The sequence below is a fragment of the Peromyscus leucopus genome, chromosome 1, assembly GCF_004664715.2.
Source record: "Peromyscus leucopus breed LL Stock chromosome 1, UCI_PerLeu_2.1, whole genome shotgun sequence".
Lineage (NCBI taxonomy): Eukaryota > Metazoa > Chordata > Mammalia > Rodentia > Cricetidae > Peromyscus > Peromyscus leucopus.
Genome location: NC_051063.1, coordinates 11377851 through 11403457, shown reverse-complemented (window position 1 = coordinate 11403457; position 25607 = coordinate 11377851). Strand labels below are relative to the sequence as shown.

General features: G+C 41.1%; 1 protein-coding gene across 1 annotated transcript in view; it reads left to right on the top strand.

The window, feature by feature from the left end:
- The window catches only part of Pcsk5 (proprotein convertase subtilisin/kexin type 5), a 425182-nt gene that overhangs the window by 192776 nt on the left and 206799 nt on the right, over positions 1 to 25607 (top strand). The window contains 1 exon segment of the mRNA XM_028874891.2: positions 8724 to 8824. Within this exon segment, the coding sequence (XP_028730724.1) occupies positions 8724 to 8824 (101 nt within the window).

Here is a 25607-nt window from a genome sequence, read left to right as displayed (position 1 = left end):
GCCTGAACAACCTCAGAATCATGTCAGTGAGGTTCATTCCCTAGGCCTGGGCATCACTGTGCTTGTAATTGTGCAGCACTTGTTGTGACCTCATGAACAAAACCATAGAGCAAGTGTGAGCTCCATATGTTTACAGTTCTGTAATGAAGTCAAAATCTTGCTGAGGGGTGAGAGCTTGGGAACCTGGACACCATGACTGGATGTCAGTGTCTTTCTGTGAGGTCTTATACTTCATATTCCCTTCACCAACTGGGTGCATATTTAATTCTTCCTTATATCTACTTTGTGATTACTCTCTTTCTAAAAGGAAATTTCCATTTATTAAGAATCAGAAACTTACTGTTTTGCGTATGGGATGATGTCTTCAGATAGAGGTAAAGGAAGTAACTCAGGCATTTCCTAATGGAACTAATTGGTGTCTCACCGCACTGGTGTACACTGGCCACTGGCTCGGGGACATAACATCTTGTGTAAAAATGGGGGCTTCATTCTAGATTACAGTATTTCTATAATAAATGAATCTTTGAGGGCATCCGTTTCTCATTACAAAGGCCAAACAGTCATTCATCTCTGCGTTTTCTCTTTCTCTTTACCTAGTTCTTCAATTCTTTTCTTTTTGTCTGCACCCTCAAATTACCCACGAAGGAAGAGGAGATTTGGAAGCTATTTGAATTCAGTGTCTGACTTCCTACTGACCACCTAGTGCTAAGCCGCCCACTCAGAGTCTTGACCTCCTCAACTGTAAAATTGAGGTGACACCCACATGGCCTCAGAGATTCCCAGGAGACAGTAAGAAACCAGGGATAGTGACAGCTTGAGTCTGAGTGTCTGGTGTGCATTTGGCTCTGCTAGTGTCTGGCATTACTGTCCTGAGGCCTGTGCAGCCTTCTGCATCCTGGAAGGTTAGTTGGTCACATCTCTGTTCACAGAGTTTCTTGTTGCACCTTCCTTTTTCCTATCCATAAAACCAACCCTGTGGTCTGTTCCACCAACCCCATAAAGAAAGCCACTGTGATCAGGAACATGTTAACAGCCTGAACATGAGTGGAATTGGCAGCAACATCAGATTTTTATGGTCCAGCTGACCCCCTTTCGTTCCAGATGTCAGGATGATGAATAAGCCCACAGTGCGCCCAGGACCTTGCCACCACCGGGCTTTGAACCTAGACGCCTGTGGTCTCTGGGTGATGCCTGCATCCTGTTAGTGGCATCCATGATGGAGTGCTGCAGGAGCATCAGTGTCTTCTTCGTACTGGGCCCCTTCCCTGAGCCATTCATTTCCCTCTGTCACTCGCTGCCTCTCCAGGAAAGCACGGTTGTCGTTCTTCATTCCTAAGAGCACCTTTGTGATTTGAACTGAGACAGCTGCTGAGGTTCTGAGGGACAGGAAAGATCTCTCATCTGCTTCTAGGAAAGCACTTCGTTAAATAAACTTTACATATCTGGGACAAAAGATCTTTTCATGATGTGGAAGCAGGAAAGCTTGCCCTGGGTTTCAAAATATAGTGAGGACTGTGTCGCTGCATGTCCTGCCGTTACTAGTAACTCAACAGTGAGTGCTGGTATTCTATTCACATTCACATAGACTTGGGGTCTTAGTAGCCTGACAGCTTACTCCAGCAAATGAAGCACCCAGAATGTCAGGAGTATAATAAGAAGCTCTTTTCTAAACAAAATGATCAGAAATGACTATTGTTTGTTTGTAACAAAATCTCATTTAGCCTAAGGTGACTCCATGGTCCTTCTGCCTCAGCCTTCCAAGTGCCAAGATTACTGCTATGACCTGCCACATCCACTCAACAGATATTTTTTAAGATTTATTTCTATTATATTTAATTATGTGTACTCTGAGGGCCATGTATACCCTCAGAAGCCAGATGTGTCAGTTGCCAGAGATCTGGAATTACAGGGGGTTGTGAGCCATCTGACCCGGATGCTGGGAGCCACATTCAGGTCCTCTGCTAGGTCATTATATTCTCTTAACCACTGAGCCACCTCCCCAGCCCACCCTGACCAGCTAGTTTAAAGCCCTGACTTGAAGTAATGCTTTTCTTAGCGTAATTGTATACATAAAATTCTGTATCTCATGTGACACATTTACAGTTGTCATAACATGTCATACACATAACATTTGTGGCCTTTCTGATGAGAACCGATACAGTACTCTGCATGTTGACTGAAACTTTTCACGATAGCCTGAAAACCCTGTGTACAGGGATCATCTTGTTCAATTCACAGATGAGAAAACAGAAACTTAAAAGGCTAGGAAGAAAGCAGATAGCTGCTCTGTTGGGGGAGCCCAGATTCCAGTCAAGCAGAAGGAAGCCCAAGCCCACCTATCATTAGTGTGCGATCATGCCCCAACACTTGTCAGAGCATCCAGTGTGGAGCAATGTAGAGAAGGGTGGTTGCTTACCTGGTGTTTTCTTAGTAGTTGCCTACCCCATTTTTCTACCTTGCTCTTCCTAATTGAATTTCTGGCCTCTACCCTTTGCAAAATGTCCTCAGTCAGACATACAAACCTGAAGCAGCATTAGCAACAGACTCCTAAGCCTAAAGCAGTGTTAGCACCAGACTCCCAAGATGGTGCCTCTGTGTGATCAAAGCAGGGCTGCGTTCTCTGCAGAAGACTCCCTCTAGGAGCACCTTGCCTGGTCAGCTATGTATCCTCGAGTTGCATTCTGCAGAGGAGTGTGCCTCTGTGCTCCCTGCATTTGGGATCCTGACTTCCACTGCCCTCTCTCAGTCAGCTCTCCTTCCCAGTGTACTTAGCCTCACTTGACACTATTGTCTACATTCTTCATTTACTGTCTGATTTTCATGCCAGAGTGGAAACTACTTGAGAACGAAGAGTCTGTGCTCTTGGCTAGAGCTGGAGCGCCATAAGTGTCCATGCAAAAATAGCCATGTAAAAATAACCTTCATGAAAGGTAAACATTGATCAGGTTATTTACGGTGGAAAATCATAAAATTTATGTGTGTAACAACCCATACAAGCAATCAAAATTTTGTCTTTAAACCTCACTACTTCCATAGTTTTCCCCTATTGCATTGTATAACTAAAAGTCTATTCAGTCATTCCTACCAGAAAATTGTTTCTTTTAGAACTTTTTCTGCCTTTGACTTCCTGTCCCCAAGTCATTTGTCCTATTCATTTAGGCTTTGGGCTCCTTTGTGTTCCTGTTGGGAGAGGTTCTCTGAGCCATGCTTTGGTTAATAAGCACTCTACTTTCTTCTTCTGATATCATTTTACTTATATGTGTTCAAAACACACATGCAGCCTGAAGTATCTCAGAGGGGGCCACAGAGACCAAGTCCAGGTGGAGGAATTACCCCACTGCTCTTAATGCTTGTAAGCACTCACATTTCTCCTGCAGAGGCTCCCTGCTCTCCTCTGGCATACACTGCTGTTTCAAATGCAGTCACTGTTCACATCAGCTCCTTCTCTGCCATCTCCTCTGCTCCTTTAGGTTTAGAAAATCTCATTCTTTTTTTTTTTTAATCTCATTCTTTCTGTTTCTTGAGTAAGTAAATAGAAAAACAAGTCCAGATGTGTTCAGTAGTTTGACCCACATTCTCTTCAGAATGTAACAAAGCATACAGGAACCCTGCTTGCTGGCAGATGGGGTCCCCAAGCTGTTCTGCTGTCACTGTGGTCGTGGCTGGAGGTCTGACTCTGTTGCTCTTGTCCTCATGGGTGACAGCACTCTAAAACTCTGCTTTTTCTTATATTGCTGGTTCAGGATTTAGTATCTTCCCTACCTACTAACTGCCTTGTTGCTCTGCATCCTGGAGCAAGGTAATTAGCCTTGCCGAACCTCCTTTTCCTTAATTCTTAAGGATATAATACTTTCCTTGCAAACATTCAGTGGCTGTATGGAATGCTCTTCACCCAGGCATATTTACTTCCTCACTCACCGGCAGTTGCTAATAGTAGTTTGAGAAGAATTGTGAGGTTAATGGCTATACTTTAATGCTTGGATTGGTTTTTGTTTTATTTATCTGTTGGTTGGTTGTTTTGTTGGTTGGTTAGTTGGCTGGTTTTGTGTGTGTGTGTGATTTTTTGTTTGTTTGTTTGTTTTTTTGTTTTTGTTTTTTGAGACAGGGTTTCTCAGTGTAGCAGCTCTGGCTGTCCTGGAACTCACTTTGTAGATTAGGCTGGCCTCAAACTCACAGAGATTGCCTGCTTCGGCCTCCCACGTGCTGGGATTAAAGATGTGCACTGCTACCACATGGCTAATCCTTGGATTGTAAATTAATACACCCATAACTTTTCTGGGATGATTCTAAGTTTCCTGGACTCGTGATTGAACAGTCAAAGGAAAAGTGACCTTGAAATGTTTCTAAATAAATGGAAAAGTTCAGAGTGTAAAATGAAGTGAATTAAGGGAGCTTGGTACAAGCTGTTCAACTTAGCAGACAAATACTCGCTCTTGTTGCAATGTAGAACTCAGCTGTACAGTATGGGGTGTAGACATGACACAAGGCAGGATCCCTGTTTAGAGAAGCAGCCTCATCCTTACATGCCACATTTCTAGGTTCTCTTAGCAATATGGGAGGGGTTGGTGTTTTATACTGAATTATTCCTACTCACTGAATTCTGTACCCATCTTGGTGACATCTGTGGACTCAGAAATCATTCAGTGGTCCTTATTTCTGTCCGTGTCATTGTTCTCAATAGCGAGCTACACCCAGCTCATTGTCTCTGCCCTTTACCACAATCGCTGTGTCTGAAACAGCTTCAAGGAACACATTTCCAACCCAAATCCAAGTCAGCACTAGGAATAAATTCACCCCAACAGACAGCAAAAGTCATTTCATGTTTTAAAAATATCTTTTCAGTTGCTCTTTTAACAGGTATGAGGCAATCTGGCACCTTCAAAGCAAAAAGGATCACAAGGCATCAGGGAGAGAGGACACTTATCGTAGGTTGCTGTAAAAGCTTGTCACTTCGGGCCCAAGTCAATCTGTGCTGAGATTCCCTGGAGAATGGTATCAACAGGCCACAGTCAAAAGCCCAATCAGCTCCAATAATGAACTGTGAAGTATTAGGAAATAAAAGCCTAGTGAGAAAAGTGGTGGTTCTTCTCAAGGATCCTGGCTAGGGCTGAACGAGAAAAGATGACATCTGTAACTTTGTGGAGTCCAAAACCCCATCTGCTACTGATCCTATGAGGCTGGAAATCTAATTTGCCCATCAGGATAACTTTGATCTGCTCAGGGCCTGCGTCCTCTCCAGTTTCCTTCTCGGTGATGGACGCAAATGATATTTTCTTGAGCAACTTCAGTTCTTTGGATACAAATTCTGTTTCTGATTTGGGTGGTGAATTGAGAGAATTCGGAGCAGGCGAGACTGCCACCGGGATGGAGACCAAATTCTGAGACATTCTCGAGGGAGTCTGAAGCAAGAGCGTGTCCGCCCTGTGTTATGGGCTGCACGCTGGATACCACTTTCCTTTAAGGTACACTAGAGGATCCTGCGTTCTGTTTCCTGTGCCGTGTGATGAGTGCTGTTACCCCGGGTTGTTCTGGTTTTAAACCATCATTTTTCTCTTGGGTTGCACATTCCACGGTGACCTTTGCTTTTCCTTTCTGCAGATAGCCATAAATATTTCCTGGTATTCTGGCTTCTTTTAATGGTAGAACCTTACCTTAGATGCTCCTGGTAATTTACACCTGAACATCTCTTCTACTGACAGTAGCTTCCTATTGAAATGACCCAGCTGGAATTCCACTTAGAGCAGAGAAGAGAGGGGAATGTCTTTGTTTCTTCTTTTCCCTGAATCTTTTAACCTCCAAGTTCCCATTACCTTTCTGCTCCACACCCCCTCCAACTCCTTTCATTTAGTTCAAATGACTGAAAATAAGTTAGAGAACAGTGGTGACTTAATCCCACACAAAGTTGTCAAAGTTGATAGAATCTGACACACCATTGGTATCTCTCTGTGACAGTTCTAAGTAGCTTTTCATGTAAGTATATGTTATATGTGTATGTGCCAGGTAACTATAAAAGGATAAGGTGTATTTGTGCTATGGACCCTACAGTATAAACTATTTCTTGTTCATGTTTGGCCAGAACTGGCTATTTGTGAGGTTCATCAATGCTGAACACACTCTCCAAGTGTTCATTCTGGAGCTAAGTCTGTGCATTGGAAGTGCTTTGAAGAAGTAGGGAAATAGCATGAAAAGGCTTCATTCCAGTCATAATTCACTGAAAAAATTAACACTTGCACAAAGGAATGTGACCATGGGATGAGGTACAATACAAAAAAATTGTCTCTTAAGACCATCTCTCAGAAACAGGGACTCTGGAGACATAGAAATAAGCCATTTCTGATGCACTCATGCTTGGACTCAGAGACTGTACCTCAGAAAAAGACTCTAAAGATTCCCCCCTATGATTTAAAGTGGGGTAGAAATGCCTTTTTAAAATGTTACTTATTATTGTGGGTGTATGCTGTGTGAGGGGGGAAGCAGTTTTCTTTGTCTACCTTTACATGATGTTAAGAGATCACACTCAGGTTGCCAGGTCTGCACAGTAACTGCTCTACCCACTGAGCCATCTCTCCACCCCCAAAATGCCTCTTTCATGATCCAGCAACCCCACTTCTGGTATTATATTCAAGGGCATTTTTTAAAATCAGATTTCAAAAAGTATTCTGCGGGGCTGGAGAGATGGCTCAGAGGCTAAGAACACTGGCTGTTCTTCCAGAGGTCCTGAGTTCAATTCCCAGCACCCACATGGTGGCTCACAACCATCTGTAATGAGATCTGGCTCCCTCTTCTGGCCTGCAGAGATACATTCAAACAGGACATTGTATACATAATAAATAAATCTTTAAAAAAAAAAAAAAGTATTCTGCACTTTGTGTACATTTGGAACACTGTTCAGCAACCAAACATGAAAGGAAGCCCAATGTCCATCAACAGATGAGTGATTTGGAAAGTATAGCATAATGGAATATGGGTCAGTATTTTTAAAGAAGGGCTCTATCCTCGATGAAGCTTCAGGACATCACATGTGAATTAATTCAATCAGTAAGAGACAGATACTAAGTGATTTCACTTAAATGAGGTGTTTACTCAAACACATCACAGAAAGCATAATAGTGGTGGGCGGTCAGAGTCAGAGCAGCTATCATTCTGAGATCCATTTGTGCAGATGAGAAGGGTCTAGAGACCCAAGACAGCGGTGTGTAGTGAATAATACTATACACACAAAATTTGCCAGGAGGGTTAGCTTATGTTACACCTTTTTTAAGTCAATTAAAACCCTGGGAAGTTTCTTTACATTTAGATGAGCATAGTTCTATTGGCCTACATCGCCATATCCCTGTGGTTCTACATATTACTCTCCCACCTCTCTTGTGTCCGTGTTCATACTTCTGTGATACAGGTCATCTGGTAGGTAGCATTACACGTGTCAAAAGAGATGGTAGACATGCTGTGGTGGGAAACTGAGCAGGCTGAGATGCCACTCTGGTTCTAAAACATGATATAAAATTCCCTTCCGGGGGCTGCGGAATAGAAGAAAGTTGTAAGGGTGATTGTGGGGATGCGGTGTCCACCTGCTCCTAAACCGACTTCAGCTCATCGCAGTCCGCTTAGGAAAACAACAGCTGTGCTTTCTGCTGCCTCTACGCACTGTCTTTCTGCCCAGCTTCCACATCAGCTCTCTTCTCTGTAATGTGTGGTGACACACTTGTTTTCGTGCCAAAGAAAGGTTTACTGGTGTCAGCCAGTGACTGCAGCATGTCCCCTGATGCATCTCCCCATCAAACACAAAATCAGTCCCAATGGAGCAAAATGGATTCCTGGCCAGGAGGATTTTTTTTTTAATCTGCGGGGTATTGCAATGATTTCTAAAGTCATATTCTATAGTACTTAATTTCTCATGTTAAGGAGAATATAAATTTAATTTTCTTTCTTAGTGAGACAATAATGAAACGCAGACTGGGAACCATTGCCTCTGCTGAATGGTAATAGAATTCAGTCAGAGCAGAACTGAACTGGATCCAAGCTAAGAAAATAAAATGATCTAGTTTTCACATTTTTGATTGCAAGGTAAAAATGGAAAAGTAGCTAGCTTCTTACATATACTGTGCAAGCAGACACTGCCTTAGCTGTGTGTGAGGTACAGGAGTCCAACCCTTGCTCTTCCTGTCCATGTGACACCTTTGAGGAAGCCTTAACACATCCATGCAACATTATGATGAATTCTAGAAAAGTCCACAAGCAAAGATCACTTGCGTGCGGGACTGTTTCTTGAAACCTGTTGCTCCCCCGAAGTTAAAATTTAGAGAATGCAGGAGCTATATAGTTTATCCCTTCACCTACTGACACTGGGTGTGGTGCTGGTTATTCATTTAACATATTTAATTAGTTCAAAATGTGGGTCCATTAAATAATTTCCATTTTAATCCAGAGTGGAACTAAGGTGAGGCACACAAGGTGTATACACTGCAGACTTTTAGGAGCCACAGACACGACCTGGAGGTTCTGAGCTGTGGTTCACCCTGTTCCTGTTCTGCTTGTCATGAAGTCAATTTCCAGTCATCATTTGTTTTATAACGGCAATTCTTTGAAATTGAGTGGTCACGGGGGCCTGGAAACATTGAGTTTAAAGTTAATTTCTAATTCTTCCCCATCTGCTTTGTGAGTAAACTTCTTGCTATGACACAGATTGTCCTCAGGGCCTGAAGTTTTCCACTCCTGTTTTTCAGATCACGACTGACCTAAGGCAACGGTGCACAGACAACCACACGGGGACGTCGGCCTCAGCCCCCATGGCTGCTGGCATCATTGCCCTGGCCCTGGAAGCCAAGTAAGCCTGGTCTCTCTGTCTTCACTGGTGACAAGCCCCCATCTCTAAGAGCGTGCTCCCTTCCCCTATAGAGACAGTCTGTAGCACAAATAGCCCAGGAGATAACTTCTCATGCCAGTGTTTAGATTTTCAGTGATTTGGGCTTTCAAACATTTTTTATTGTTGGGAATAGTGGCTCACACCTGTAATCCCAGCACCTGGGAGGTTGACATAGGTAGGAGGTTGCAGGTTTGAGACTAGTCTAGGCTACATAACAAGTTCCAGGTCAGCACAAGATACATAACAAAGGATATATTGTGAGACCCTGTCTCAAACTAACAAACAAACAATAAAAACAACCAAAACAACAAATAAGCAAAACTCATTCAAAGAGAATTTGGGGTTTATATATGCTTTAAAAAGCAAGCTGTGTGGTTCCTTCATTATGGAGTCACAGTATTAGCCATTTGCCTGCAACAGTCTTGTCCTGTTGTTTTTCTTTTAGTCTTGGAATGTTCCTGTAAGCCTCAGACAGGTTACTAACACCTCCATTCCCGGTCCCCTTCTCTATAGCTCAGCAAGGCAGTTCAGAGTCCAAGACAATGCTGTCACAGATTGACTCAGTAGAAGAGGATATGTCAAAGGTCACATGGAGCAGGACCCCACAGACAAAGACAACACATGTATCTCAGCCTTGCTCTGGCCTGTCTAGTCAAAGTGTCCAAAAGACCTTTTAAAAGGACGCATAAGCTGTTTGTATGTGACACCTCCTCTTCTCTCAAAACAAACAGGACATAGCTTTTTGAAAACCTTGTACAGATGTAAAATCTCCTTGCCTCAATTTCAAAACCTAAAATGTCCAGAAAAACTGAAAGTTCTCTTGTAAATTTAACACCCAGATTTATCTGATAGACTGATTTCTTGCTATTTCTATCCTTCCTTATCCCACACGCTGTGAAGATGCCTACCTTCATTGTATCAATACTCATGCATCTGATGACCTGCTGGCTCAGTGCTCACTAGAGGTTTTGTATTATACCTGCAATTAACACCATTTCTGAAAACAAATTCATGAGTTCTGCACACATCTGCTGCAAGGAATTTTTTTTTTTTTTTTTTTTTTTTGGTTTTTGTTTTTGTTTTTTAAGGAGGATTTGAGGCTCTGTTCTCTGAGGTTCTCCCTGCATGTGATAGAACTGTAGTAATGACATCAGCGTTTTCCAAAAGAAGCCTGCCTTGCTCCCCTGGGGATGATGCAAAACTCTTCTGCTGGTTGCACCTAGAGTTCAGCACTAGCAGGTGGGCTGGAAAAGTCCTGAGACTGAGCAAGCCTGGGCCCTGCTGTTAGAACGGGCTAGTTCATTCTCAGTCCTCAAATGGCTCCTCACCAACTGTAGCTACCATCCTAGTAAGGAGCCAGGAGACACAGTTAACAACTCCCTAATACAGTGTGCCCGCGGCATGTAGAGCCGTGCACTGTAAAAGGAAGCAAACACCACCTCCAATCTGGTGCTATAGCTCTGGGTGGCTGCCCACCTAAGCCTTTTCAGTGGATGGTATCCAAGCTCCCATGAACCTTCAGGTTCCTTTTTGACAAGACTAAATGTGAAGTCATTTGAAACATACTCTATTTCTTAAGGTGCTGGACTTTGGGGTTTGGCAAAGAACTGGCACTCACTCTCTGAAATTCTCACTTTACAACTTTTCACTCAGTGTTCTGGCAGCAGGAGTGAGTCAAGTGTCTGTGTTTTTTAATTTGCTGGAGTCTGAATAGGATTTTGGGGTGGGGGGATTTTTTTTTCTGAAATTCTAGGTGGTTTCTCTGGAATATTTTCCTATCCATGAAATATTGATGGGAAATAAAAGCCCAGAATTCATTACCACCTCACTCTCACATAGAGACCAGAATCTCAAACTCAAATTTGGCCTCCCAACATGTAACTTCTGCTGGACACACTAAACTGACTCTCAACTCTTTGAGAAATTACTGTAACCCCATTTTTTCTAAAGACAGTTCTTTTAAACACCATTTTTTAGCTAGAATGTACAATCCTCCTGTTAGGTCCCCATCCCTCTTCTCAGTGACACAAGGTCGTCTGGAGGCTGCAGAACACATTGAGAGAGTACAGCTACCTTCCTTGCTTCTCCATGTTGAGGATTTCTGAACATTTGTTCCTGCCAAATTGTCACAAGTAGAGGGTAACCTATATTCTCCAAATACAGGTTACCTGGAAACCACTGTATTTTAAGAGTTTTAGCACTCCAGTTCAATCACGGCCCTATAATAAGCAGTAAATAAACAGTCTGATAAAATGAGAAGGAATAGGTCTTTCCATGTAACTCTATTGATTTGACCTACAGGCTAACCTCTGCCTATAAGTGAGGCTGAAAATCACAGGAAAGAGGTCTGAGTTCTCTAGTGGGTCAGGAGTGGCATGAAACCAGCATCAGAATAAGCACTGGGGTTGGAGTTTGAGTAAAAATTATCTAAAAGGAAGAAATTGCAGAGCGGAGCTCAAATAACAGTGTCCCAAGGCTGCAATTGCTCTCCAGCTAAGCCTGGGCTATGCCCAGCTCATTATCCACTTCCTGAGACCCTAGCCTTGCAATCTCCTCTTATACTCGGTAATAATGGGCCTTGGCATTTTGATATTCAGCCTTTACAAGCACAAGCCATCAGTATTCCCTTGAATGGAAACAAGAGAGAAAGATGCAGCAGACAGAACTACTGCTTGCAAGGGTCTCCTCCTTCCCAGGTGCTCAGTCTGCCCACACAGAGTCTGCTAAGCAGCAGATAATCTGAACGTTCAGGTCAGCATGCTGTAAGCAGAGGGGCTGATCCCAGTTTAGCCGCATGGTCCCATTCCCCCTCCACTGAAAAGACCAATGTGTCACTAGGTTGCTGTATTTGCTTGGCATAGGGACACTGGAGAAAGCTCACATCCCCAGCTTCCCCAAGCCTGCTTTCCCTCAGGGATTTGTTGAGATCACTAGGAATGCGAGTCACATTATTGATGGTAGTATTTCTTCTATTGGCCTCAGCTAAGGACCAAAAGAACAAATACAAAAGAGAATCTGATAAGTTTAAAGTGTACAGATCTCTTATCCAAACTTAACGATTATTAGATCATGAAATAATTTTCCGGTGGCATCTCATAGGATTCCCTGAACATCATCATTCTTCTGGATATACAAACCTTGCATTGTAACAAATGGTGATGTAATAAGCCCCCATATCCTTGATTAACAGATCAGTTTCTGGGCAGGTTGAGATATCTCCGTGGGTAAAGGTACTTGCCTCCAAACTTGAGCACTTGGGTTTAATCCCCAGGACCCACATGGTAGAAAGAATTAACTTCCATAAGTTGCCTACTGACCTCCATGACCATGCTGTGATATGTGTGTGTTTCCCAATACACATAAATAAAATAAGTAAATAATAAAATATAAGGTTTTAGAATTAAAAAAAAAAAAGGATGGCAAATCATCATCTGGTTCATGGGTTCACATTCATAGATCCCATCAACCACATTCTAAAGTTTTTGAGAAAAAGATGGCATCTTTACTAAATGTGTACAGGCATGTTTTTCTTATCATTATTCTCTTAGCCATGCAGGACACCAACAGTTGTTTTAGCATCAACCTAGGTGTTAGGGTAATCTGAAGAGGAATATAGCATGTGGCATTGGGCCAAGGTTATTTGCAACACTGCTTCTTTTTATAGAAGGACTTGATCATCTGTGAGCTCTGAGGTTTGCCAAGGGTCCTGAGGCCAGTGCCCCACAGAAAAGATGGATTCTGTTCCCAAGGGAGCTTGATTCTTCCTCTCCCTTCTTCTCTTCTCTTTGTGACTCTGGTCACTTGACTTATTAGGTGATTTCTGCCATTCTCTTATACTTCTAAAGCCCATGAGCGATTTCAAGATAAGTGTAAGCACCATTAATGTAAAGGGGAGAAGAACTAACGTTTGTGTTAAAGAGCTCTCGGCACATTTATCACTTCAGGAAGTTTATAGTATGCCAGTATTTGGGATTCTGTAGATTTTAAAATAATTTCATGTTTTTTCAGCTGATCAGATAGGGAATACAGAGTCAGTAATTGCTAGGGAACTAATTGCCATGGAGGCCATTATTAAAAATGATATGCTGTCATGGAGTATAACTGTAGAAGTTCAGGCTGGAGTGAATATTGTGGGGAGTGGGCTTCTTCGAGTGGTGAGTGTGTACCTGATGTCAACTAAGCAGTGCAGGATGCACCATATCTGCATCAAGCTCAGTACTCACCCAGTGCTCTAGACTCAGAGGATTATGGCAGCTCAGCAGTGTGGGATGGCTCCATATCTGCAGGGGTCTGTGTCCAGAGCTCAGTGCTCACCCAGTGCTCTAGACTCAGAGGACAAACAGCATGGAGAGAGCGATAGCAAATGATGTTTCCTGTAAAACAGTTTATAAAATTAAAAGAACTGACATTTAGAAAAGCAGAGTGCTTGGAGCAAAATACCGTGTTTTGCTGAAAACTGGCACAGAAAAGTAAAATGCCAACATTAGCTCACGGGACTCAAAAGTTGTGCTCACCATTGCAAAGGTGGAAGACTGGAAAATATACATTCAGCAATCAATGTTACTCTCCATAGTGAGTGATAAGTAAGAGGGACTGAATGAGGTAGGAACTTCTGAAATTATTTAAGATATAGGGGTTATGCCTAGAAAGATTCTTCCATAAATCCTTGGTTTGATCCAAAAGCCTCTTCCACAAATTTCATCTCTAAGCAGGCTATGGAATAACTTACTTTGAGAAAACTTAATACATCTAAATTAAACTTAAAGAATAAACAAATAAATATACTAGAAGTGTTCCTGATGCCTTGGGTGCCCTAGTGTTTTGTACACACAAGTACACATGCACACATTGCCAAATGGGTTCGTCCACTCTATCTTTATTACCTATCTGTTATTTCTTATTTCCACTGGTTTTTATGATGTCTCATATAGGTATATATGAAGCATATACAGACTATAGAATATTCTAGATTGTTTAGATAATCTTTACGGTACTGATATTTTCATATGTAATACTTCCCAATTGAAACTTATACTCATTGGGATTAAAGATTATACTTTATAATCTTTATTTATGTTTAGGTAACAATTATACTCAGCACTAGAGGAAAACTTTAAGGTAGTGTAGCATATACAAAGAGAATTGGGTAGGGCATAATTGAGGGGGTTTTTTGTTTTGCTTTTGTTTTTTTTTTTTTTAAGTCACTAGCTATGAAAGCTAAAATCTCACCAGGGAAGCAAATGATCACTGGTAGATATACACGATTCATTCATGAAAGCTTAAAAAATAAAATACTCAGGGGAGTGACTGTGGAGGGCGTAAGACATGGTTGAGAATAGAAATAGTTAGCTTGATGATTCAGGCTGGGGCAGTGTTCTTTTATATCCTCTGTGTACCTAAGCATTTCATCTTTAACTAGGTTGATGCTTAACAAACAGAGATCAATTCATCTATTAAAACAGTTTTGTTTTTCTCCAAGAGGACTGAGTCCTAAATCAGCTGGCAGAATTACTTGCTTGCATGTATGTCGTTTTCACCCTTCGGGTTCTTCCACTGATGCTTGTTAGTGAATTTTCCCTCCTTTGCATACTATGAGTCCCCCTCTGAGCTCCTAAGGAAGTCCTTCTTTGGTCCTGAGTGGGAGAGTCGGACCAGCATGACCCAAGTGTAAAGAGTGGCTGCAGAGTCAAAGGGTGATTCACACCATCTGCTATGGCTTTGAAATAGAGTTCTGAATGGTCTTCTCTCAAGAGATTAAACAGCCTGAAATTTTTGCAATTTAATAAGCCTAGCCATGCTGGTTTTCTGTAGTTCTGTCTTATCCACCACTGTGTCTTTTGCCTCCCTTTGCCCTACAAGCTATTCTGTGGATGTGTAAGAAAAATAGAGGGCAGTGCCCTCATGTATGACCCACTTATTGTAAGTTACCTAGGGCTGTTGAGACAATACCTGGCGTTTGTTACAAGCTAGTTCTGAGTGAAAGCAACTCACTGGGAGCTTTAGATTCCTAGAGCTGAACATGATCAAGGGAGTTCTTACAAGAAGGGCTTGATAGCCACAAGCATTCCTAAATAAAATACCCGGATTAGCATCTGGGTAATGAGATCCTGTAACCAATCTTATCTTCTTTGTTGTTGTCATCTTAATTAAAAACACATTTCACTATTAACTGTTCTGCTGAGAATTGTCCCAAGAGCCACATTAAACTGTATGACATGTGCAGTGGGTGGGGAGCACAATGTGTTTGATTGTGGAGGTAGCATTGGAAAAGACATACCTACTCTTTCCCCCACCCCAGGAGAGTTTTATTTCACTTAGAACTTAGAAAACCCATGTTCAGTGAAACATACAGACACAGAGCCCAGATTCTGTAGGAGTCCAAGGCCAAGGGACCAGAGCATTGCATGCCCCCTGTCTGGTTACTTAGGAGTGCTGTGCGTATTGTAATACTGTCGTTCAGACTTGGAATTCAGCTGAGGTTTCTGGCATGAGAAAGATGAGTGAATTAAAAGGCCATCAGGAAGGAGAGTTGACAAGGTTTATGGGGTTAAAAGCAGCACACATTTCAACTTGAGGCTGAGCGGACAGAGTAGGGATGTACTGTCCTGGATTATTCCCTATAGTGAAATAATTGTAACCAGACACACAGAGCAGTTACTACAGGCCTTCTGCCAGGACTGTGCATGAAAATAGCTTTGTTATGTCTACATACACACAGACAATACACTCTGTCCTCTAGCACTTTTCAAGTTCAAATTATATAGAAGCCAATTTTTCCTGGACTTGCCTAACTTTGTGCCTTAAGTAACAGTTTCAAACAGGATGACTTCCAAAGGTGTCCATTATGACTGAAAAAGCCCTGGTCAACAGGCTCATTCACTTGAATTATCTTGAGAGTTAGCCAGGGTTTCCGTCGCCTTCTCTTAGATGAGAGAACAGCACCATGTTGGAGACTTGAACTGCTGCAGAGACAAAATGAAGACAGAAAGTTCTAAGGGACACTTAACTGCCTCCTTTTGTTTGACTATGTTTAACTATATTTTTTATGTCTTTCACTGAAAATATGCCATTCTTATTATTATAATAATATTTTCAAATAAGGATGGTAGCAATCATCAAACCTATTCCTTGTATCACTGGTCAAATCCCATTTCTAAACAACCACACAGCAGGAAAGTGTTACATTACACATAACCAATATGTGTGGAAGGAGGCAGATATAGTATTTGGAAAATTCTAGATGGCTTCAAAAGGAGACTGATCAAAGTAAGGGTAATAGACAGAGAGAGAGAAGTAGATTGGGTGTATATTTTGCAGGTACCACATTCAGGAAATGTGTTAGATTATATATCTTGAGGAAAAGGAAGAAAAGAAGGCTGAGGTCTACGTTGCTTTGCTGAACTTAGTCTGGTACCATTTATAGAAATAAATACACTTTATTCTTTGCCATGGGATTCTGGGAATTCTAAGAGGCATAAAACCTACTGAGACAAGATGTCCCTGGGCCTAGATGCCTTACAATGAGAACTGTGGTAAATGCCTTGGGCAATTATTGACTGAATTCAGTATGCCAATTCCCACAGCAGTTATTCTGATCATTAGTTAATCCTTAGAAAATGCCTACCGCTGTGTTTATAAATGCTATAAATGACTGACAGTTTACTTTTTAAAGTGAAAAATAGTGACTATGGATTTCTTTGCATTATAAATTGCATGCTTGCTCCTGTGTTCTTTGATACAGCAAATTGCTCTCAATAGATATTAACCCTTACATGGGTACCCAATAACATTGCTTATAAAACCTACTAATGTCTTAATGAGTTTATAGGAATAATCTCTTAGGAGGTTTTGGATTTCCTTCATTGCTAGGATTTTTTTTTTCTTGATAGTGCCTATGGTTAATCTCTAAGAACCAAAAGTATAATAAGAACTAAAAATCCATTTCTTTGCACCATTGCTTACTACTTAATTTCAGCAAAGCCTATAAAAAGATATTCCTGTGATGGTCCATCCCCTAGCTTCATCAAGTATCTCTGAAGACTCTATCTTGAAACCCAGTTACAATTCAACTATGTTTCTACACCAGGTGTTCTTGGGATGATGTATAGTTTTTGTTCATCTAACTTTTTTAAGAATTTAATACATAAGTACTATATTTACATCATTTCTACCCCTCTCTCCCCCACCTCCTCCAACACCTCCTATGTTCCCACTCCCTCTTAGATTCATGGCATTATTATTGTTAGGTATGTAACAAGTGTGTGTGTGTGTGTGTGTGTGTGTGTGTGTGTGTGTGTGTGTGTGTATCTAACTTGCTGAATCCATTTAGTGTTCTTATATGTATGTGTTTAGGGCCGACCCTTTGTGATTCCATAATCTTACTGGGGAGACTGGCCCTAGAGAGGACTGATTCCCCCCTCTATATATCATTTATTGCCTATAGCTCTTTATTAGAAGTGAGACCTTGTAAAATTCCCCCCGTCCATGTTGGCATGTCAGCCAGTCTTGTTGAAATATCATGGATACAGCTTCCCTGTCATGTCTAGAAGACAATGCCAAGCAGTAGGCATCCTGAACCTCTGGTTCTTAAAAATCTCTTCGCCATCTCATCCATGATTTCCTGTGAGTCTTAGCTGAATGGGTTGTGTTGCCAATCTGTCTATCATCTTAAGTTGAGTTTTCACAAATCAAGAAGGATTTTGTTTGTTGGTTTAGAAACCATTGTTATTTTGGTTTGCATTTATTTGTTTTTTTTTTCTTAATTTGTTTTGGTTTTACTTAAATAGTCTCATATCCCAGACTGGCCTGGAATTCAGTTTGGATTATAGGCTGAACTCAATCTCACTCTACTCCTACTACAGTCCAAAGAGTCAGCCCAGATCTGGGTGTGGTGATGCATGGCTTTTTGAATCAGTAGAACCTATGCTTACACTGTTTTAGCCTATAAATTTTACTAGGATATTTTTGTTTCATTCATTCTAAACAGAATAATTATCCATGTGGACACTAGGGCCTAATTTTAGTAATTAGCTCACACCATATGTGGCTTTTTTTATTTTTCTTTTATAAAATTTTAATCATAATACATTTCCTATCAGTGTGAAAGAGGAAAGGAAAAATGAAATATAAATGAAGGATTGGAAAGCATGTCATTCATATTGATATCAACAAGTCAATTACATCATTTATCATGTTGAAACTCCCTTACAGTGTCCCAGAAGACTATGAAGTCTGGCATTGTCACTCCTAACCACTGAAAAGACCACAGCCCAGACTGCACATCCTATATGTGAGGCCAAAGATCCTTCTTGCCACTGACTACACACAAGTGTGCATAGTGCAGCAAAGGGCAAACAATAAAGCAATGAAACATGATTCACTAACTTCCACCATGGGAATGCTCTTTGCCATGTACTGAGCTATATTTTTGATTACCAATCTCACTTAACCCCAAAGCATCACTCAAAAACAGGTGTCATCATCTATATTTCAGATATAGAAAATGAGATTTAGAAATCCTCAGAGAGTAAGTGGTATGTCTAGAAAATAATCCCAAAGTCATGTGACTTAGTGGGCAATACTGCTTTATACAATTAGTGAATAATGACAGGGAGGGAGGGGAAAGGAAGGGAGGGAATGAGGAAAGCAGGGTACAGAAATGGAAGGAGTAAGGAAGGCAAGAAATCTTCCTGCAGTTGTTGAGAGTTGTGTACAGGTATCAGTTTCAGAGTCTGTAAATAGTAGACTACCATGACATCAAGTTTCGTTTAAATCTAAATGTTGACTGTATCAAGAAATATTTGTTGAGTTTTTCTTGCTACTGTAATTTATTTTGAAAGACACTTTCACAAGTCTGAAATGGTAATGTATCTTACAAGTCATAGTCACAAATGTATAGCATCATCGTTTTGATATCATTGAGCCTGTGCCTGTCACTGTGCTAAGAACTGGAGTGCCTCTGAGCAAACATACATGTCCATACTGATAGTGCAGGGTGAGCACATGTGTGTTTGGTTTTGAACCTAGCTCCCATACACCTATATTCTTATTAACAGATGGAAGATAATTATGCCTGGTGTGGAAAGGAAAAACTAAGCCAAGCATGGTATGGTGGCACAGGGTGATTGTGAGTTAGAATAGGAAAGGAACATTAATGATAAAGGGTAAGGAAAGCCATCAAAGAAATAATCACATTCATGAATGGAGTTACAGGGTAATTCAACTGACTTTATCCTTGGCTGTTGTCTTAGTTAGAGTTCCTATTGCTGTGAAGAGACACCATGACTATGACAGCTCTTATAAAGGAGACATTTCATTGGCACTGGCTGACAGTTTCAAAGGTTTAGTCCATTATTGTTATGATGGGAAACACGGCATGCATGCAGGCATGGTTCTAGAGAAGGAGCTGAGAGTTCTACATCCTAACCCACAAACAGCAGAAGCAACTGTGTAGTGCGTGTAGCTTGAGACCTCAAAGCCTGCCTCCACAGTGATGCACTTCCTCCTAATAGTGCCACTTCCTACAGACCAAGCATTCAAGCACATGGGTCTACGGGGGCCATTCCTATTGAAACCACCACAGCTATCTTCAATTTTTATTGAACTATTTGATGACCAAATTTAACCACATTCCACCTACTTCATCTGCTAGTACTTGCCATCATGGCTAAGACTTAAAAGAAAAAACCAAATAGTGAAGAAAAAAAACCTTAAAAACAACCTGTTCGTATGCTTGAAAACAGGCTGATAACTACTGGTAACACTTCAAAGATTGAGATTGTACATCAAATTGTACAAATGTACCAAAAGACCTATGCTTTTGTCCAGTGAGCATTCTATACCTAAAGCACTCAGTCTATAGCCAGGAAATAAAGAAACAAGGGAAGAGACTGAGGAAACTCTTAAGGCAAGGAGGTGTGTTCTCTTCACAGCTCTGGGGGCAGCCTTGTTGCAGAAGCTTTGGGAAACCTTTTACAAATGACCTCAGAGAATGTTGTCTACAGACAACTTCCTGGAGAGAGTGCTAGATCCCTACTCCCTGCTCTGCACTTAGGTGCCTTGGAATGGCTTTTTAATGGCCTCACTTTCTATAGCAGATGTGTTCAATTTTATAATTTTCATTGTGTTAAATCTCTCAATTACATGGGATCCCAAACCTGAAATATGAAATAACTGTTATCAGTTTGTCTGGGAATTGTATAACATTGGAAGATTGCCCAGAGAATTTCTGGTCTGTTGGGAAGCATTTCACTGAGCGTGCTCCAGGAGAACAATAACAGAATGGAGGCTATTTAAGAACAAAGCCATATTTGGGGAAAACATTTTTAAAGCAAGTTGTCCGTTGTTGTATGTGTAAAGTTGTGCATGCAAAGTTGTATTAACAAATGTGGAAATGCTTGCATTTCTACCTTTGTTAGGAAAAATTTGAAGTGACCAAAGCTTACATTGGTTCTCACATTGAAAAATAGTGCGTAAGTCTTTGAAATGCAGAAGACTGGGACTTTGTTGTATATGAGTGTGTGCGTGCATGTGTGTGTCTGAATGAGTGTTTTAATTAAAATGTTTAATTAGCACAGGCAGAATTAGATTTCATTTTGGCATTTCCATACACTTGTTTTTGTTAATTTGCCTCCCTGATTCTTCCCCTCCATCCGCATGACCAGCCCCTGTGTGTCTTTCCAACCACCTGTGGACTCCTTGGTTGTCATGTGTCCTCTTGCCACCAGCCCCTTCCTCAATACCTCTCTTTCCTCACTCATGGTCTTCTTTCTAGTTTCATAACCTATACATCCCTTCTCCGACACTCACATATACCCAGATAAACATGCTGAGCTAGGATCACGTACGACAGAGCATATAGGATTTTTATCTTTCTGAATAACCTCACATAATAGAAAGCTTTCCAGCCTCATTGATTTTCCTGAAAATTTCATGTCATTTTTCCTTACAGCTGAACAACATTCCATTGTGTATATGTGCCACATTTTCACTAGCATTCACGTGCTGGGAAGCATCAAGGCTGGTTCCATTATTTTTCTATTGTCAATAACAGAGCAGTAAGCATGTATGTGCACCTGTCTCTCTGGCAGGATAGTGTCCTTTCAGTATATGTCCCTGAAGAGTTGCATAGAGTGTTCTATTTTTAATTACTCAAGAAGTCTCCTTACTGACTTCCATATAGGTTATACTAGTTTATGCTCCCACTAGTAGTGAATAAGGGTGCCGCCTTCCTACACCCTCCCCCACTGTGGTTGTTGAATTTCTAAATGTTAGCCATTCTGACTAAGAGGGGATCAAATCTCAAAGTAGCTGTAATTTACATTCCCCTGATGGCTAAAGATGTTCTTAGCTGTTTCCTGTGCTATTAGAGTCCCATTCACAAATGAATGGGACTTACATTAACCTATATCTTGTAGTATACCCTGGTGTTTCCCTCTAGCTGCTTCAGTATTTCAGGCTTTAAATTAAGGTCCTTAGTCTACTTATAACTTAATTTATGGACTGAATGGAAGATATGGATGTATTTTCATTTTTTTCCCAGGATGGATATTGAGTTGTTCGTGCACCACTAGTTGAATAGGCTGTCTCTTCCACTGTATGTTTTTGACAGCTTTGTCAAAAATTAAGTGTCCCTAACCATAAGGGTTTATTCCTGAGTCTTCTCTTCTGTTCTATAGGTGTGCATATCTGTCTTTACACCAATACCATGTGGTGTGAGAGTCTCTTGTCATCATAGTGGGGCTTGTAAATACCCAACTGATCCTTGCAATTTTCCCTTGTTAGGTTGGGAGCAAACTAACGTTTCTTCAACAGTGACAGAAGCCTAGAAGAGTGCTGCTATGCCTTCCAGTGTTATTATGGATAAACCATCTTTAAAACCAAGATGATTATCACCAGAGTGCTGATACATCCTTTAAAATAGATGTGCCATAATAATGTGTATGTAGGTATATAAGCATATACATATTTTTATATGTATATATTTTATTAAGGAATATTTTATTCATTTCACATACCAACCATAGATCCCCCTCTCTTCCCTCCTCCTCTCCAGTCTTCCTTCCCCACAATCCACGCCCCCATTCCCTCCTCCATCAAGGTATGGCCTCCCAGGGGGAGTCAGCAGAGCCTGGTACATTCAGTAGAGGCAGATCCAAGCTCCTTCCCCTTCATCAAGGCTGTGCAAAGTGTCGTCCGTCCGTCCCCCCCCCCCTGCCATAGGTAGCGGGCTCCAAAAAGCCAGATCATGCAGCAGGGATAGATCCTGATTCTACTGCCAGGGGGCCCCTTAAGGAGATCAAGCTACACAACTGTCTCGTTTATGCCAAGGGCTTAGTCCAGTCCCATGGAGGCTCCCTCCACAGCTGTTGGTCTAAAGTTCATGAGTTCCCACTAGTTTGGTTTGTTGTCTCTGTAGGTTTTCCCATCATGGTCTTGATGCCCCTTGCTCATAGAATCCCTCTTCTCTCTCTTCGACTGGACTCCTGGAGCTTGGCCTAGTGCTTGGCTGTGAATCTCTGCATGGATTCACTTACTACTTACTGGATGAAGGGGCTCTCTGATGACAGGGTATTCACTGATCTGATTGCTGGAGTAAGCCAGTTCAGGCACCCTCTCCACTATTGCTAGTAGTCTAATCCTTGTAGATTCCTGGGAACTTCCCTAGCACCCAGTTTCTCTCTATCCCCATGATGTCTCCCTCTATCATGATATCTCTTTCATTGCTCTCCCACTCCATCCCTGTTCCAGCTCAAACTTCCTGTTCCCTTATGTTCTCATCTTCCATCCTCTACCCTCCATTGCCCCCCTCATAAACATGTATGTATGTATATGTGTTTGCATATATACATATATGTGCATCTTCCCTATACAATCTATTTTCAGTAGCTGTTTTTATGCTTGAATGGTGGTGTAACTGTAAATACTGTATATAAATACTGGGTTCAAATATTCTTAATATTATTAACATTCATTTTATCATGAAAATATTTCATACTTGTGGGGGGCCTGCCCTCACCTTTTCCCCCAGGGTACTCTTGAACAGGGAGAAGTGAGAAATATTTAGATAGAAATATAGAGAAGAGAGACAGTAAAGTCAGAAACAATCTACGATAGTCTCGGGAGGGCCTGGGTCAAAACCCACCAGTCCCTCTGTCTCTACTAAAGGCCTTTTAAAGGAATGCCAAGGGGTGGAGCAAAAGACCTCCCCCAAGCACAGCCAAGTGCAAACCATCCCAGACACCTGGTAAACACACACGTGGTCAAGCCATCCCCTAATGCAACCCTGCTGTGTAAAGCAAACTCAGATCTCGCTAGAAAACCTTTGTAGGCTCCCACACATACTTTATTATCTTTAATGTGCTTACATGTTGCTTTCCCTTCAGATCTTAGTCACTTCTTACCTCCCCCTTTTCCTGATAATTATGTTTTAAATCAAGTTTTTTGGCAAAATAATGCTTTATCAATAAAAGACATCACACATCTTACTGTATCACTTTCCACCTCATTTTTTGAGACAGTCTCTTGCTAGAGGTCACCCATTGGCTATATTGACTCATGAGTGAGTCCCCAGGATCCTCCTGTCTCCACTGCCCAATACTAGGATTATAGGCTCTCACTGCCATGCCCAGCTTTTATGTGCAGGTACTGGGATCTGAACTGAGATCCTCATGGTGATGCACTAAGCTATCTACTATGCCCCAAATCTTGGTTTCATTACAACTAGTTTTCCCATTCAAGAAAAATTCTCTGAATTATTTAGAACTCTTTATATTGGCATAATAAAGTTCTGGAATTGTCTTTGGTTCTGTACTTTGGGGGTAGAATTAGTTTTTGAACTGGCAAATGTTTGCTTGCTTGCTCCTATAATTTATGCTTTTATGCTTATCTCTAACAGAGCTACCTCTTGTTCCTTTAAGTAATATGTTATATCTGAATACTTCATTTTGGATTTTATCTGACAATAGTATTGCTTATCTCTATTCATTTGTGATGGAATTTTTCATGTCTGTTCTTATTGGAAAGTGTTATGCACAAGTCATTCCTGGTTCAGGTCTTAGAGCCAGACTGATTTTAGTTCCAGTTTGCCTAGACAGCCTTGAATGAATGAAACATATCCCTTTCTTGAGTTCCATCTTCTTCATGTGAAATTTGTGACATTTGTCACTAGTGCTAAGTGAATTTATATATATGGAAAGTTTGAAAGATATAGCAGCTGATATCATCATAATATTCTCTCTGTCATGCCAGCCAAACATGCTGTGTTAAATATCAGGGCAACTATAGTCATTCCTGTGAATGATGTTTTTTCTCTGGGTTATTTTTAACCTTCTTCACTTTCAGTAAACATTTTCCTCTCCTCGTGTGTTCTTCATTGTGCCTATGGACCACTTTTTACTTCATCAAGGTTTCACTGTGAAGGAAACGTAGGTCTTTTCTCAGTATTTGTGGGGATTTGGATACAGTTTCTCATGCACACTAGATCTGCTAGTATTGCTTCTTAGAGTAATGGATTTCTTCATCTCTGCTTACATTGATGCAATGCTTATTTCTTTAGTTTACTGTCTGTTTCCTTGTAGCATCTTTTACTTAGGTCTTTTTAGCATATAGTTTATTTTACTGGCATCCTCTCCTCCCCATCTCTCTCTCTCTCTCTCTCTCTCTCTCTCTCTCTCTCTCTCTCTCTCTCCCTCCCTCCCTCCCTCCCTCCCTCTCTCTCTCTCTCTCTCTCTCTCTCTACACACACACACACACACACACACACACACACACACACACACACACACACACGTTCTCAAACAATGAGACATCCCCTCAGCCCCTTAATACTTTTTATAGAGACAAACTATCTTCTGAGATAAGTGGATTAAGTTCTCTGGATTCTACTGTGGTTTACTCAGCCAATTCATTTTCTCAACCTCTTATTCAGCCATCATGATGCACAAACGCATATAATATCCAACAGCAAGCTTTTAGAGAGCACCAGGCTTTCTGGTAGATTTGACCTGTGTGTCTCTTCAGTGGTGGGGTTTTTCCCCACAACATGTAATTTTATTGTGGATAATATTATCTGTCACTCATTTTGTGGAGAAATTATGCTTGGGTTTCATATTTTAGGCAGTTTACAAAATTGATAATTTAAAGCAATGTATTTTACAATAGGGAAGTATTTCCTTTTATTTCTTGTCATATAAATTTGGGTTACATTTATTATTCTTATCTACTTATCCTCCTATCTTTAATACCATAATCTGAATTTCTGTGACAGGCCGTTTCAGTTCATTTATTTCTTACCATAACTTTTCCTTTCTTCTCATGAAATCTGCTGAAGAAATAATTGAGTCTTATGCCTCCACACCAGTTTACTTTCAAATTATCCTTAGGTATTCTCTGATGACAATTATATTAGTTTTGATATATTTGTTCATGCGGTAAATAAGCATTGAGGCATTAGTGTATTTTGTTTAAATTGGCAGAGTATATGTTTGTAGACAAGTTAGTACAGGTCCTCAGGGTTGATGTGTGTAGACAGGTTAGTGGTGATCCTCGGGGTACATGTGTGTACAGACAGGTTAGGGCAGTCCTTGGGGTACATATGTGTGTAGACAGTTTAGTGCAAGTCCTCGGGGTACATGTGTGTCTACAGGTTAATGCAGGTCCTCGGGGTACATGTGTGTAGACATACATATAGGTTAGTGAAGGTCCTCAGAATATATGTGTATAAACATACATATAGATTAGTGGA